The following is a 14,688-nucleotide window of genomic DNA, read 5'->3' on the forward strand; positions in this document are numbered from 1 at the left end:
GCACAGCATAGTGAATCCAGAAAGATTCACGCTGCAAAACAAATGTTTTGCTATGACAAAAGTAGTGGGAGTGTATTTTAAAGAGAGCGTCAAAGTGCCGGTCACGGATTTTTGGATCTCTGATGGAGAACTGTTTGTATACAACTGAACGTTTGCATTTATAGATGGGTTTATGGCCAGGGCAAAATTGCATTACATTTTATCTGCTCTGCATTTCGGGAGCCAGCGTAATGTAAGTGCGATGTAGACATAAGGTAAGTGTAGATGTAGGCATAACTCTTCAGAGAACATGAAAAAGGCAAAAATAGTTTAGAATAAGTAGAAAATGCATAAAATGATTAATTCAAAGGTTCTTAAAGCCCTGTAATTTCGCTGTCTTTTTGTCTCCATTTTCCAACCAAGCATGTGTAATTCATGAAATCATTCATGATTCATACTTCTACAAACATCATCAATATTTAAGTAGGAATGTTAACAATAAATGCATCTTTTATTCACAGATAAAAGCTGAAGCAAGCTATTATATTGTACATTTATACAAGGTTTTTGAAAACTCCATATAAAAAACAATGATCAGAAAATATGATTCATTATGAAATGCGATAATACATTGACCATCCGACCGCGTCAAAATGATTTGCTCGGCGAACGTTCATCATTACGTTGCCCAAAATTAATGGACTCTTTAAAAAAAAATGCACACATTTCATGCACTTTAAAAAAATGTAATCCTGAGGGTTTGCCTTCCTTAGAAAAACTGCAAAAAGATATGCTACATTTCTTGTAAGTTTAGAATGCGGATATAGTATTTGTCATCAAAATTATAAAAAAATATATGCAGTAAATATTTACAAAAGCAACTTTTTGTTGACCTAAGATTTTGGTAATTTATGTAAATTCCTGCATTTAGTCAAAAGCACAGTGACCGTAGAAATTTCCAATGCATATGGCAGTAGCTAACATCTAAGATGAAACCTAAGTCTCTAAAGGAATAGGGTGGCTACCCAAACATATAGAAAACAGCTGATAAAAAAACATTCATTTGTTATAAAGAACCGAATAATACAAAACATAATGTAAAACAATCATTTTGAAATTTTGCAGTCACCTCCTTTAATAGATAAATGTTCATAAAAATATTTTGAGTCCTAAACAAAAAAAGCAATTATTATACAGTTTTAGTTCTGCTACATAAAACAGCTTTTCTATGAAACAAGAAGGCAAATTCAGGTATGAAAACATAATTTAGTTATTGCTTCTGCTACAAAGTTTGTTTTTTGTACATATAGTCATAAATACACTATACAGTATAAAATATGTCATAGGAATACATTTTAGAGTCTTGCTTAGGTTTGCTGGCTTCAATTAATTCTAGCACCATAATACAAAAAGAAACATCAAATCAATGTTAAAAGGCACTTCCGTTGTCATCCTCAATACTCATCCTCCCTAAATGTCCTAATGTGTGTGAGATTTGTCTTTGTTCTTCGTTATTCATTTGATACAGTTCAGGTCCTGAGGCACCATATTGATTTTTTACACCATTACAATCCATCATCGGTATCGACACCACAACATTCATTGCTGCTTAAAAACTTGGCATTTCCACCGCTGCTCCTCCAACATGTCGTCACTTCCTCGCTCCGCCAACGTTTTTTCCACATCCCAACGCCCTGCTGCCCGCACTCAGACCTCCACTTCTCTCGCTCCGTCTTGCACGTCGCAGATCACCCCAATGTCAAAGCAAGTCACCATCATGATGCGAGCCTTGCACAGGTTGACGCAATCGTCCAGATCCTCTGTCGCCTGCTCCAGTGCGTCTAAGTATTCCTGCGACTCCATATCGAGATCCGGGTCCACGTCAACTGTCAAGACAGAATATCAGCGAATTATAAAAACAATAGTCAAGAATGAAAAATTCAGCATAATATTCTGCAGAAAACTTATCATTGCATTTTAGGAAGTGATTAATTTTCACTGTAATTAGGATTCAGAGTGACACAATTTAGCTTTTATGGAAAAAAAATGTGTTAAAATATATATTTTCAGCATGTAAAATTCAATCCTATGTAACCTGTTTGTATCCCACACACGGGTATGTACTTAAAAATTAGAATATATGAGGCCAAATCTGCATGCATTTGTGGAGAGCTTTCAATGCACAATGTTCGGTCTGTACTTCAAATGAGGTTTGCCCTACCCTAGAAATACTATTTAGAAGTCCGATGGCGGATGTGAAATTATTGTGAACGGCTGTGAATGCTGAAACGCTGACCTACACATGGGCCCGCAGACCTCTCTTACTACGCTTGGGAAGCAATATACCAGCCACCTGCCAAAGTGTCCCCTGGTTATCAAACTGACAGTTTTCAATTACATTTGTGTGCATGTATTGTGACGTGGAGATCAGGGGATCATCTATTCAAAGTAAGTATACCTTTACTGTTACTAGTTTTAATTGCTGGGTGTTTTTTTAACATGCTGCACCCTCGAATTTTCAGTGAAGATGTCAATTCCTGTAATGTCAACATTGGGTCAAAGAGGTTGTGATGATGTGATTTCTGACACTTTATTGATTTTGGCGAAATGGCGCTCCTGGTAGCAGGGACCAATGATATAAACTCTTAACAAAAGGCTAAGGACTTAGGGGCAGATTATGAGCCCCGTGCGGCACTTTTGCGCCGCCGTTGCGTCACTTTTGTGATGCAGCGGCGGCGCAAAGCAAGCGCCATGCTGCGCCAGATTTACAACGTGACGCATCTAGGGAGATGCGTCACGTTGTAAAGCCTTGCGCCACATTAAACCTGCGTCAGGTTTAATGTATGCAGGGTGGGCGTTACGTCAGAAAAAGCCTTGGAAAAGTGACGCAGTGAAATCTCCAAGATTTCACGCAGTCACTTTTCTGACGCTGGTGCGTCAAATCCTTACGCCTGCTTCAAGCAGGCGTAAGGCTTGACGCACCATGTTAGGGATAGGGTAGGTTGGAACAGTGCTGGAGTTGCGTCGCGCTTGCGACACAACTTTAGCACTGCGCCAACCTTACGCCGGCAGATGCGTCACACATCTGCTTGTTCTTGCACCACGATGCACCGCATTGTAAATGCGGCGCATCTGCGGTGGCGCAAGGGCAAACTTGCGTGACGCATCTTCCCTGGCGCATCCCTGCTGATTTGCAGGGATGCGCCGGGGAACGTAAATCTGCCCCTTAGTTGCTCTTCCAATGGCTTGTGTGCATCTGCTGCAAGTTGCCACATTTCAAAGCCTGACAATTTGCATTGACTCTGATTTAATATTTAAAACCTTCAGCGGGTTGGCGCAATGAGTTGAACAATAACCACTAGAACAAATGGTAATCCACAGGTCATGAGTCGAGTTCCAACAAAGCTTTACAACCACCTCAAGGTTGGTAAATTAAAGTAAACATTCAACAACAAACTCAAGAGGACTTGCCAGAAATACTTACACTCTCCTTTCCATTTGTCTGGGTGAATCATTAATCTGCACTTTGTCTCTTCCAGCTCTACCTTCAACAGCTCATACTTTGTCTTCACATCTCGGATTCTTTGCTGGCGCCGTTCTAAAATCTTCAGCTTGTTATTGAAGTACGTCAGCCCCTTGGAAGGAGACAAAAATGTTGGTTGGAGTTACTCTTAAATGTTTTCCAATGTTGAGCAACCAGAACAATATTCTTCCCTGAATACGTTTACTCTTTTTCTTGACAACTACATTGAATCCTTAAAAATATTTGAAGAATCTTTTGAGATTTGTGAAGCCTTCTTAATTCATTTCCCTAAAGTGTTTGTATCTAAGGAGCCCAAATGCCCCACTAATGCCTTGAATTTCACCGCAATCTCTCTCACTGTCATCAGATGTGACAGTGGCGTGGTTAATTGCTTTTATGCCTTTGATGCTCCCCTATCTTCAGTGAGAATCAATTTTTTCTATTCTTAAAGTTTTATGGCGTTTAAAAGAAAAAAATAACCATTGACACCATTGTCTATGAACAATCAGTAAATTAATTACCTAAGGACCTGATTGATGGATTCCCTGTGATGTAAAACCTTCAGTTGATTTGCCATTGGATGGATTACCAGTGATCTGATTGCAGTTGTGGAACCACCACTGGCATACAATCGCAGGGTAGCTGTAATTCCATCAGCGGTAATCCTGCCAACCGCAGATTTGCAGTATCTACCAGGATTTGGAGGATTTTACATTTGAGGTAGGCAGGTTTTTAATTTCATCAGCAAGGAGAAAAGACCAGCTGAAGGTGGTGCACTGGAGTTCATTATAGGCTCGAGAGTCTTTGGAAAAGGCACACCTGGACCTATCTAACAGGCCAAGGAGCTGTGCTTGGAAGCACTTTCTATGCCCTTTTTTTTACTGAGAATACTGTGGCCAGGAAGAAAGAGACTAGCTGGCAGAGGTGACCTTTGCTTTAAGTTCCTGTTATGAGTCTACCTTCTCGAATATCACACAAAATATTAAAGGTTTTCGTGGTGCACAAGATAAGACGAAATATGGGAAGAGGAATAGAAGGATGGAGGGAAGAAATGTGGACCTAGTGAGCAAGCAGACCGAGGGTGCGGATAAGTAAAGAGGGAGCAAGGAAGAGAGTGACTGAATGAGGCAAAGGAAACAAAAGAAGATTGAATAATGCATGCAATAGGAGGAGAGAAGAGAGAGGGGCGCAGGAAAAGTGACACATCACATCAATATAACAGCACAGTTCCAGCTCTGGCACGATTTTCATGGGGCGTCCTTAACACATTTTTCGTACAGTTTTGGTTGCTTGAAGTTTGTAGATTTCCACTGTACTAACTAATCAGTTCCAAAACCTCTTAAGATTCTCTAAACCAAGGCTAACACCAATGCTTTGCTCATGAAAAGTGATACACTGAATGCACTGCATCCAATGGATCTGCAGACAAGAGGCTGTAGTACGCAAGCAGTACGCCGAGGCCAATGTAACTTTGCGCTATTCATGTAGGATACGTCACCGTTCAGTTGTAAAGAAGGAGCCATAGGACACCTTCTGGAATAGTGAATGCAGGGACACTGTTGAAAAGCATTTATTATCAAAAGAGGGTACTTCTTAACTTCCACGAGTGCCCGCCCAACACAAAACTGAGCATGCATATCACTTCACCTTAAACGTGTGCTCACACGACAGCATATATCCCTGTGAGGGGTGCTGCGCTTTCGCCACTTACAAGGTGGCAGGCAGTTTACATGCACTTGCAGAAGGGTTCATTTATGAGGAGAGGGGTAGTGAGTTGGGAGTACAGTCACAGGCTGGGAGCTATGAAAGCCAGGCTGGGCTTCCCTGGTGCAGAGCCAGACTGTGTGGGCAAGGCTATGAAGCATGCATCTGTATTAGCAAGTCATTAGCCTGGCCTTTGAGTAGTGCCTGCACGCACGCATGAGGGTGAGAGCAGGGAGGAACTACACCCACCCTCATGGGAGCCCCTAAACCGCTTATATAAGTTAGGAGCCACCACAAACCATCAAAGGGTGGTGGATGAGACTGAGGCACAAGGTAGAGTTGCACATACACACAACATACAAACATATCTGCACAGCTGTTGATGGTGCTGTACATCTTATTCCGTGGCCCAGACAGTTGCGCAGTGGGTGCTAGTCAGCAGTAGCATAAGCCCTGCTATACTTCTCGCAAGCGTTCCTCAATTCTGCTGTGGTAAAAGCTCCCACAGAAAAAAAAAGTTCTTTGGCATGGTGCAAATGTAATTCCTGGTCTATGACGACATACAGTAATACGCAACACTATAAATTGGGAGGGCGGCTTTGTTTGAAGGAAGTAAGCACTTGATAAATAGATATCACTAACACTTCCTGCTGGGCAGGAAAGAGTTAACTGATGTAATTGGCCAGCCCCCTTCTTACCAGTGACCTATCTGCGCAGCTATTACAATGCCGAACTCAAGAGCTGTCTAGTTAATCTGCTGTCACCACATTTTTAAAAGAATGAAAAAACAAGATATCAGAGAGTTTCATGTTCTTACCTTTTCAACATCCTGGAAAGGCTAGAAGAAGGAAACAGAAAGGAAAACAATTAATCTCATGTTACTGCTGCAAACGAGCTGCGGGGCTTGGAGTGATTTGAGTCATCACCTCTCCAATTTATTAGTACACTAACCAGGAAGCGTCCTCATTACAATCAGCAGGCAATGACCCTTGGTAAAAAAAAGCCACCAAGTCCCATCATACAGTTATGGATGCCCCCAGCTCGAAATGCTAGTCACATTAAACACAATTAATTCTAGATAATAATTATTTGCATTTTCTTTGTTAAGGGCACCCCAGCCTATGAATTATACAATTAATAATGATGGTGTTTCAATAACAGTCAATTTTCTGGCCGCCTTGCAAGCATTCAGGCGGCGACAGTGCATGTGTACGGTAATTCAAGCTGCCGTAATGTATATGCTGACCTCCGCTTCCTCTTGTCTGTGCCGCTGTAATCGTTCCACATCATCAATCTCATAAACTTTAATTTCGAATGGCTCTTTCAAAGTTCCCGGCAAAGGCGGTAGATCAACCCACTGTCCTGTCGTACTGGGCTTTCTTCCCAGAGAAGCGGTCTCCGGCAATGGAGCGGGTATGAGTCTGCGACGCTGAAGACCTGCAGTGAGCACAATGTTCAGTTTAGTGGAAACCTGATGGCCATCTTGTTCACCCATCCCAATAAACTATCTTGGCGCAGGATGATACGCTATTTCCTATGCAACATTTTGAATGACATGGTAAATTAAATAAGCATTGGCAAAACCAAAAGGACTGGCATTGGCTATAAGCATTGTGTCCTTTTCAAAGATGGTTTTCTTTTGCCAAGGTTTTTGTAAAACTTTATTCTTGCAAAGATGTGGGGCCCTCGCCAGTAGATAGTAAACATGAGCTAGAAGCAAAAATACTTTTTATTTCCAAATACACACTTTGCCATAGTATTCCCTGGAAAAGAAGAGGACTAATTTGTGGATGTGCTCGTTGTGAAAGAGCAGAATGACGTCACTCATAGCGAGTTTAGCCAGTGGCTGAAGGTGTCTAACCCATTTCCCCATGCTCTCTGTTGTAGTTGGAAGAAAAATGTGAATGATACAACAACAAACCAATGGAAAGAGAAGGTCTGCTGAAAGCCCCTATAAATAAGCATATTAAATACATAGTTTTAGTAAAATCAAAAGGTCTTGTCTAATGCTAGACCTAAACAAACATTGTCAAAGCCAATAGATAGACCTGTTGACTTTGCCAATGCCTTTTAGCAATGCACAACAGCATCTGGTTTTATTCTCGATGCTCTACAGCATCATAAAAAAATTAACTTATTACATTTAAGAAGTTACAAAAGCGCGACTGCTACTGGAGGCCATGTTGTTCCATTTGAGGGTGCATGTGTGAAGGTGTATGCATGTACCAGCAAGATGACGTGGCGCCATTTGCTTTTTATTTACCAAACCAAGATGGCAGCTGCCACGTGGACTGTTAAATAAAACAAATAAGATTTTTTTAGAATGCAAGTGCAAATTTAAACAAGCCTTTGCAATGCAATAAGTCTCGCATTTACAAGAGTTTGAGCTATTTGCAATGCAATAACTTAAACACTCGCAAATGCGAGACCTATTGCAAAGCAAATATTTGTTGGTTTACTAGCGCCCATGCAGCGCATTCACATTCATGGAAGCCACGCCCCTTTCTTTAGACAAGCCGCATCTAAAAGATAGGGACGTGGCCGACATTAAAGTGAAACCGCAGCATGGGGCGCTTTGACAAAAAAAGCATCTGTTTGTCAAGTTGACAAACGGATTTTTATTTTGTAAAAGAGACAATGGAGCGCTTTCACTTTAATAGTGGCCGTGCACCTTTCTTTAGAAGGGGCTTGTCTAAAGAAAGGGGTGTTGCCTCCATGAATGTGAAAGTGCTGCATGGGCGTTAGTAAACAAACAAAAAAATAATAAGTTAGAGCGGCTGCTTTACTTAAAGCGGACCACGCTACTAAAATAAAGAAAGAAAGAAACGCAGCTGCTACACTTCAACCGGACCGTCATTAGTAAATAAAATAAAAGGGGAGGCGTGTTGCGACGTAGTGGGTGGAATAGGGGCAAATCATTAAACAAAATAGTGCTCACAGCCATGATAAAGCAGACAGTGTTACAAGACAAGTTAAAGGTCCAGTCGTTATGGGCGGTAACAAATGTAGACAAGGCTGTACCAAGGAAGGACTAACAAGCCTAATAATGACTCGGAAGCCGGTGTTTATGAAGGACAATGACACAAGCCAATTAAAAATATGGGCGGAGAGTGGGCGGGGCTTCAAAGCAATACTCCAATACTGCATGCCTCACAACACAGCATGCGCTACCCAGGCTCGACCTAAAAAGGAGGTGAGAAGAACAGCGCTTGGGCGTGGGAAAAGGAACACAGAGCACAGGGAGCTGGGGGGAGGAGAACACAGAGCGTGGAGAGAGGGGGGAAGAAGCACAAGAGAGAGCAAGAAGCACACAAAAGTGACAATAACACTGGGAGTGGGGAGAAGCACACAAAGGTAACAAAATGGTTACTTAACTGTAGGAGTAGTTATACAGTTTGAATAATTTTCTGTATTCACATCCTGTGCATTATTTCACCATCTTGTGGTTGAGTCCGGAACTCTCCTCTTGTATGTTGGTCTTTCTTCTCTTTTCTCTTTTTTGTTGATGTTGTTGGGCGTCGAATGGTCCCACCATTCAGTGCCTAGCCCAGCCTCTTCTGACGTCAGACACCTCTCTCCGGGAGCCTCCGCAGATTGTCGCCATCTTCAGATTCTTTTTTCCCTGCGACCATCTGTTTATTCTGTGTTTCATGGTTTTCCTCTTGTCCATATAGTTTTTAAGTCCTTTGTTCATTTCTGCTCACCTGATTTCCTAGGGAATCAGGTCAGTCACATGTAAATCCAGAAAACATTTCAAGCTGAAAAACTATCCTACAGGTAAGTAACCATTATGTTTTCCAGAGTGAATCTTTTCTGGAGTTACATGCTGTGCATTGATTTTGTAGAGGTTTTCTTTACTGTAGAGGCTGGGTTTGAGATGAGGTTGAGCTAATAAGCAATTGTTTCAGTACTCTGTCCCACTTGTGCCTGTCCTCATATGTCATTTAACATGATATTTGCCTGTGAGGCTATTGTAGCTCCATTTTTACATGTTGAATGTGCTCTTTATTTAGTCTCTAGTTGTTTGCGAGCTGTCCAATGACACATCTACATTGCATGAATAATCCACCTTCCTGAGGTGTTGTTAGCGATTGGTTTTCCTTTATTATTGTCTGAGAATGACACAAAGGGTTGTGATCCTTTCCTGATTGGCATTGTATTCTCCCAAAAATACATTATCACCCGCAGGATGTCTAGTGTATGTATTGGTTAATATGCCTGATTCTTTGGCTCTTGGAAGTAACCCAGTGTTTGATTTGTCTGGTTTATGTTAAGCCAGGATATGACCTTTGGTAGAAAATGTGGTTTGGTCATCATGACTATTCTTTCCTTGTGTATCTGCATGTATGGTTCCCGAATGGTAAGTGCTTGCAACTCACTTACTCTACGGAGAGATGTAATTGCAATTAGAAAGGCTATTTTAAGTATGACGAATTTTAAGTTGGCCTTTTGGAGTGGTTCGAAAAGGTTCTTTTATCAGTTGGCTCAGCACTACATTCCACTCTTGGCCCCTTCCAGAAATCTTTTGATCCCTGGTGTAGCTAAGAAGCTTCTTACTATATATCGTCTTGTGTAGGCCACTATTGCTGCTAGATGTACCTTTAATGATGGATAGGGTTAGATTGCTGCCTAGCAGGTGGGTGAGGTATCTGATAACTGTAGTCTCTCTTTGTCGTGTCCTGAAAGAGGCCACATCTCTGGCACCACCTTGTGTATCTCTCCTTCTCAGTGTAGTATTTCCTTGTTGTCAGTCTTCTAGCTTCTCCGATGACCACCATAATTTTTTCTGGAAGTCCCAAGAGCCTGAAATCTATGTCTTCAGGAGCCATGCTGCTAGACTCAGTGTGCTAGGTTCTGGGTGGAGACTATCCCCCCTTGCATGGAGAGTAGATCTTGTAACACTAATAGTCTCAGCACATTGTTGTGTGCCATCTCTAATAGGCATGAGAACCAGGTCTGTTTCGTCCACTGTAGAGCGATGAGTATTAAAGTCATCTGCGACTGTTTGTATTTGTTGATTACTAATGGTAACAGTGGGATCGGGAGAAAAGCATAAGCAAATCTCCCTATTGACAGTGCATTCCCCAGGGAGTGTCGGAGTGAATGTCTGGATGCAAAGGACAGGCATTTTGCATTTTCAAGGTGTATTGGAAAGGTCTATTTCTGGTGTTCCCTACCTTCTGAACACCTTTTAGAATACTGATGGATTCACTTCCCACTCGGGTGAGGTGGATGCCTGTCGGCTTCGCTTTTCCACCTCTACATTGTCTTTTCCTAGTAGATGTTTCAACATTATATTTATTTGTCACTGGATGGCCTATATCCAGAACTCTTGTGTTAGCCCTGAAAGGGCAAAGGATTGTGTTCTTTTTTGTTTGTTTAGGTAGAACATTGTTGTAGAGTTGTTTAAATTTGTATTGATTTTACCAACAGCAGCTTCTGTAAGGATTTTAAGGCTACTTACACAGTTTTTCGCTCCAGTAAGCTTATGTGCTGTACTGCCTCTTCTGATCTCCAGATCCCTCTGATCTTGAGCTTCCCCATATGAGCTTCCCATCCAATATGCGAAGCGTCTGTAGTGATGGTCATTGTTGGAGTTGGCAATATGAAGTGTCTTCCTGTTGGTATATTTGTCTTGTTCCACCACACCATTTCCTCCTACACTCATTGCCTGACAAACACTGGATCTTCCTAACTCCCCACAGATTGTGGCCACTGGCTCTGGACCCATTCCTGTATTGGTCTCATGCGTAGCCTTGCATATGGTATTAGGTGTGCAGGAAGCCATCATTCACAACATCTTGCCCCACAGGCGTCACTGTCAGAGACTGACCCTTCCGGTATTGGCGAGTTGCTTGTGTCATCAACAGTATATCCTTCTTGCAAAGGTACACTTTCACCTCTGCTGTGTTTATTCTTGCTCCCAAGAGGAGAAGCTCTTGCGGCGTGGGTGACGATTTTTCCATGTTTACGGAAAACCCCAGTCTGTGGAGTGTCGTCATCACTGTTTTTATGCTGTTCCTGCACTTTTGTGGAGAGTTTACCAGTCAGTCATCTAAGTAAGGGTTAACGTGTCTTCCTTGTCTTCTCAGGTGTGCCACAACTGCTGCTAAGCATTTAATAAACACTTTGGTTGCTGATTTTATTCCGAATGGAAGCACCCTGAATTGGTAGTGTGTTCTGTCTATAACGAAGTGCAAGAAATATTTGTGCTTTTTAGTTCAGTGGGATGTGTACATATGCATTTTTTAGGTCTCTGGTCACCGTATAGTCTCCCTGCTGAAGCTGCAAAAAGACATCTTGCAGCGTTGGCATTTTGAACTTCTGTGTCTTTATGAGCGTGTTTAAGAAACAGAGGTCTAATATAGACAGTATCAACCCATCTGGTTTTGGTATCCGAACGTATGTTGAGAAGATTCCCTGGTTGATCTCCTTCCAGTGCACTCTCTCTAGTGCCTTTTTCTGAAACAATTCTCTCACCTCTCATCTTAGACAGATCTTTTCATCTCTTGTCTGGCTGTTTTTCTTCAGTCCTCACCCTGGTGGGTGTTTGACCAATTCTATGCAATAGCCTTGCTGGATGATGTTGACTATCCAGCTGTCTGAAGTGCCTTTCCTCAGCTCATGCAAAAAGGCTCCATCATCCCCCTCACAGGTGTTGTGTGTGTTTGGGGGGTTTGGTTTTCTAAGTCACTTGCTCGCTGGTGCAACCGCCCCTCTTGGTGGCTGTGCTTTGCCTCTTGCCTGCCCGCAAAAGGGTTCATTCTGTGGTGCTTGGTACTGGCACTGTTGTGTCGGTGTCTGCACCTGGCTTGTACTTTGAAAGGCTTTGGGTACTTTGGTGTGTAGTAGCACTTTGAAAGCCTCCTCTTCCAGCCAGTCTTCTAACAGGTGTACTACCTCATAGTTGCTCCGCCCTGAACTACAGGGCTTCCATCAAGTTGCTGTGTCATTATCTTCGGCTGCTGCAGGGTATCATCCACTGCATTCTCAAAAAGGTGCTACCCATTGAAAGGGGTGTTATTGATATTAGCTAGAACTTCATTTTTGAAGCCCCACATCCTCGGCTAGGCATGCCTTCTTAGGGTTGTTCCTGCCATTATTTATCTGCTTACTGATCTGCGGCGCCTAGGGCTGATTTTAAACAGGTGTTGGTGATATTCTTCTCTTCTTCTGCAACGGGTGCCGCCCTCCTTTGATATTGTTCCGGTTGGTGTTTTATTAGCTCTGCCATCTCTTCCAAGTGTTGGTAAGCATATCCATTGAGCAGGGCATTAGAGTTAGCAATGCACCATTGGATCATTGCTCCCCTTTCAAACTTCCTCCCCAAGATATCCATTCTCTTGCTCTCCTTATAGGGAGGCGGTCCGGAGGTAGTTGATATATTTGCCCTTTTCCTGGCGGTGGTTGCAATGATGGAATCTGCTTGCACGTTACCTCTAATGTATGAAGGGTCCTTCAAGGAGTGTTTGTACTTCTTTTTGGCCCTGGGTGTCACCAACCTGCAGGATGCAGGTTCCTAGAAGGCCTCTCTCCCTTGGTCTAGTATGCTCAGGAGCATGGGCAAAAACTGACTTACTCTGTGAGGGAAGCAATGTCTCTAGTAAAAAAACATGTTTGAGTCTTCTTCACCATTGAACACCAAATTCGAATTTGATTTTGTGTTTTAAACATTGACACATAACCTTTTTGCTTCATCTCAGTCTTCTAAGTAGATCCCTCTTCAATCTAACTTGGCAGACGGGCAGTTTTATTCTTCCTCACTATAGTATGCCTGTACCATATGAAGAGGGTCGAGCAGTAGGTGTAATGTTTGAGTTGGGGGGGACACAGAGGGGTACATGGTTGTCATAAGAGAGGCACTTCAAAAGTTGATTTACAGATGCCAAGGCACAAATCAAGAAGTAAAGGAACTGAAAGGGTAGTGAAGAATTGTAGGTTTACAGGAGGTTAAGTAAGTCTGCTTCCTCAGGGTCACACCTGAACATGCGACACGGGAAAGCAAGTAAAACAAAGGTGTTGCATTTAAAAGGGTCTTGGTCAAAGTTGCTATTCCCAGCCAAGTTATATTTGGTTCTGTTTGTGTTAAGAGAAGGAATTATGGGAACAAACTCTAGAGGGCCTTCTGTGAAATTGCACTGCTAAAAGACAATAACAACTGAGGCATGTTTCCTTCCATCACAGATAGTCTGTGTAAGATACCCAGTGTCAGCGCAATCACAGACTAGACTCCAACTTTTCTTTAACTAGAGCTACTTATGTACAATGAAAGTGATCCAGTGCTACTGATATTATTAGGGTCCTGATAGTGACCATGTAAGATAAGACTACTTTAGTGGCCACCCCATGTAAGATTACCAGCCGTGATCACCTCAGTGCACCATGCACTAATTGAAAAAGTTTTCCAGTTCGGAATTCCTCTACATGGGTAAGACTAGGCAGTAGTAGTTGCAATGCTCCAGCCACCAGGGTAATATTATTACTATGGCATGATTTGTCACTCAAATATACGCTTTACATATATTTTGGAAAAACATTTTTTTCTAAACATCAGCGTATGAGATCTGGAAACACACACATTGTCATCACAAAGACACACCTTTCAGTGTTGGCATACATATATTAATTCAAGCCAGCAAACGTTTCTAATTTAGTGAGGTGGCTGCACACAAGAGAGCTACTTCCAGGTAGATGGAGAGCTACCGGTATTTCATGAGCTACTCGTTGGCGAAGCCTGGACTAGAATGTGAGGAGAAAAATGAGGTGGGGTGAAGTGGAAGGGTGAAAGGTCATTAGCTTCTGGTCTGCCAACTAAAGGTTTAATTTTGTAAAACCTTTAAAAATGTGTAAGCTACCAAGTTTGAATTCCATAAATGATCTTTGGTTCTCGTGCACAGTAAATCTAAATTGGGATGTAGCATAAACTGGCTTAATTCAATAAGAAAAGTTATGGACCACAGTCTTGTATATGTAATGTATTGCCAATTGCTGTAATAAGAGTTTAATGTACTGTTTACGGCGTCAGGCTAGCCTTGGTTTCTAAACTGTAAACTAATCTTCAATCACTTCACGTACTGTTTGTGTCTAAGAAGTGTGTTGTCAGCAAAGGTTTTGAGCTACAGTCTCACTGCAACCTTGCTAGAATAAAGCAACTTAAAAGGGTTCATTGGCAATGATAGTTGGCGCTTTTAAAGAGCCTTCTGAGCTGCTAACAAAGGAAAAGGGATGTTAGGGCAATATTTTTAAATAGAACTTTCACAAGAGGCTAACAGATGTGTCACGGAATACATTGAATATGACAAAGCATTCAAGTCAGTTCAACGCTGAATGCAAATTGAATGCCAACTAATTTCACAAAGTTATCAAGAGACAATAAACAAAGAATTTACATGCACAGTTAAGAGAAATGCTACATGCCCGATTATGAGTTGCTCTTTGGAGGGGATTTAAATTACCTGGGGGTGATTCCCAAACAGCACCCA

The 14,688-nt window shown here is 42.1% G+C and overlaps 1 protein-coding gene across 3 annotated transcripts in view; it reads right to left on the reverse strand.

Annotated features, from left to right (window-relative positions):
• Window positions 1-457: 457 nt before the first annotated feature.
• Window positions 458-14,688, reverse strand: part of KIF26A (kinesin family member 26A) — a 240,573-nt gene continuing 226,342 nt past the window's right edge. For all 3 annotated transcript variants that reach the window (XM_085626269.1, XM_085626271.1, XM_085626270.1), the window contains exons 13-16: window positions 6,453-6,643; window positions 6,024-6,044; window positions 3,464-3,614; window positions 458-1,865 (exon numbers count right to left, since the gene is read on the reverse strand). In XM_085626269.1, the coding sequence (XP_085482395.1) occupies window positions 1,687-1,865; window positions 3,464-3,614; window positions 6,024-6,044; window positions 6,453-6,643 (542 nt within the window). In that variant the 3' untranslated portion in view covers window positions 458-1,686. The remainder of the gene's footprint in view (window positions 1,866-3,463; window positions 3,615-6,023; window positions 6,045-6,452; window positions 6,644-14,688) is intronic.

This window comes from Triturus cristatus, chromosome 9 (genome assembly GCF_964204655.1).
Source record: "Triturus cristatus chromosome 9, aTriCri1.1, whole genome shotgun sequence".
Taxonomy (NCBI): domain Eukaryota; kingdom Metazoa; phylum Chordata; class Amphibia; order Caudata; family Salamandridae; genus Triturus; species Triturus cristatus.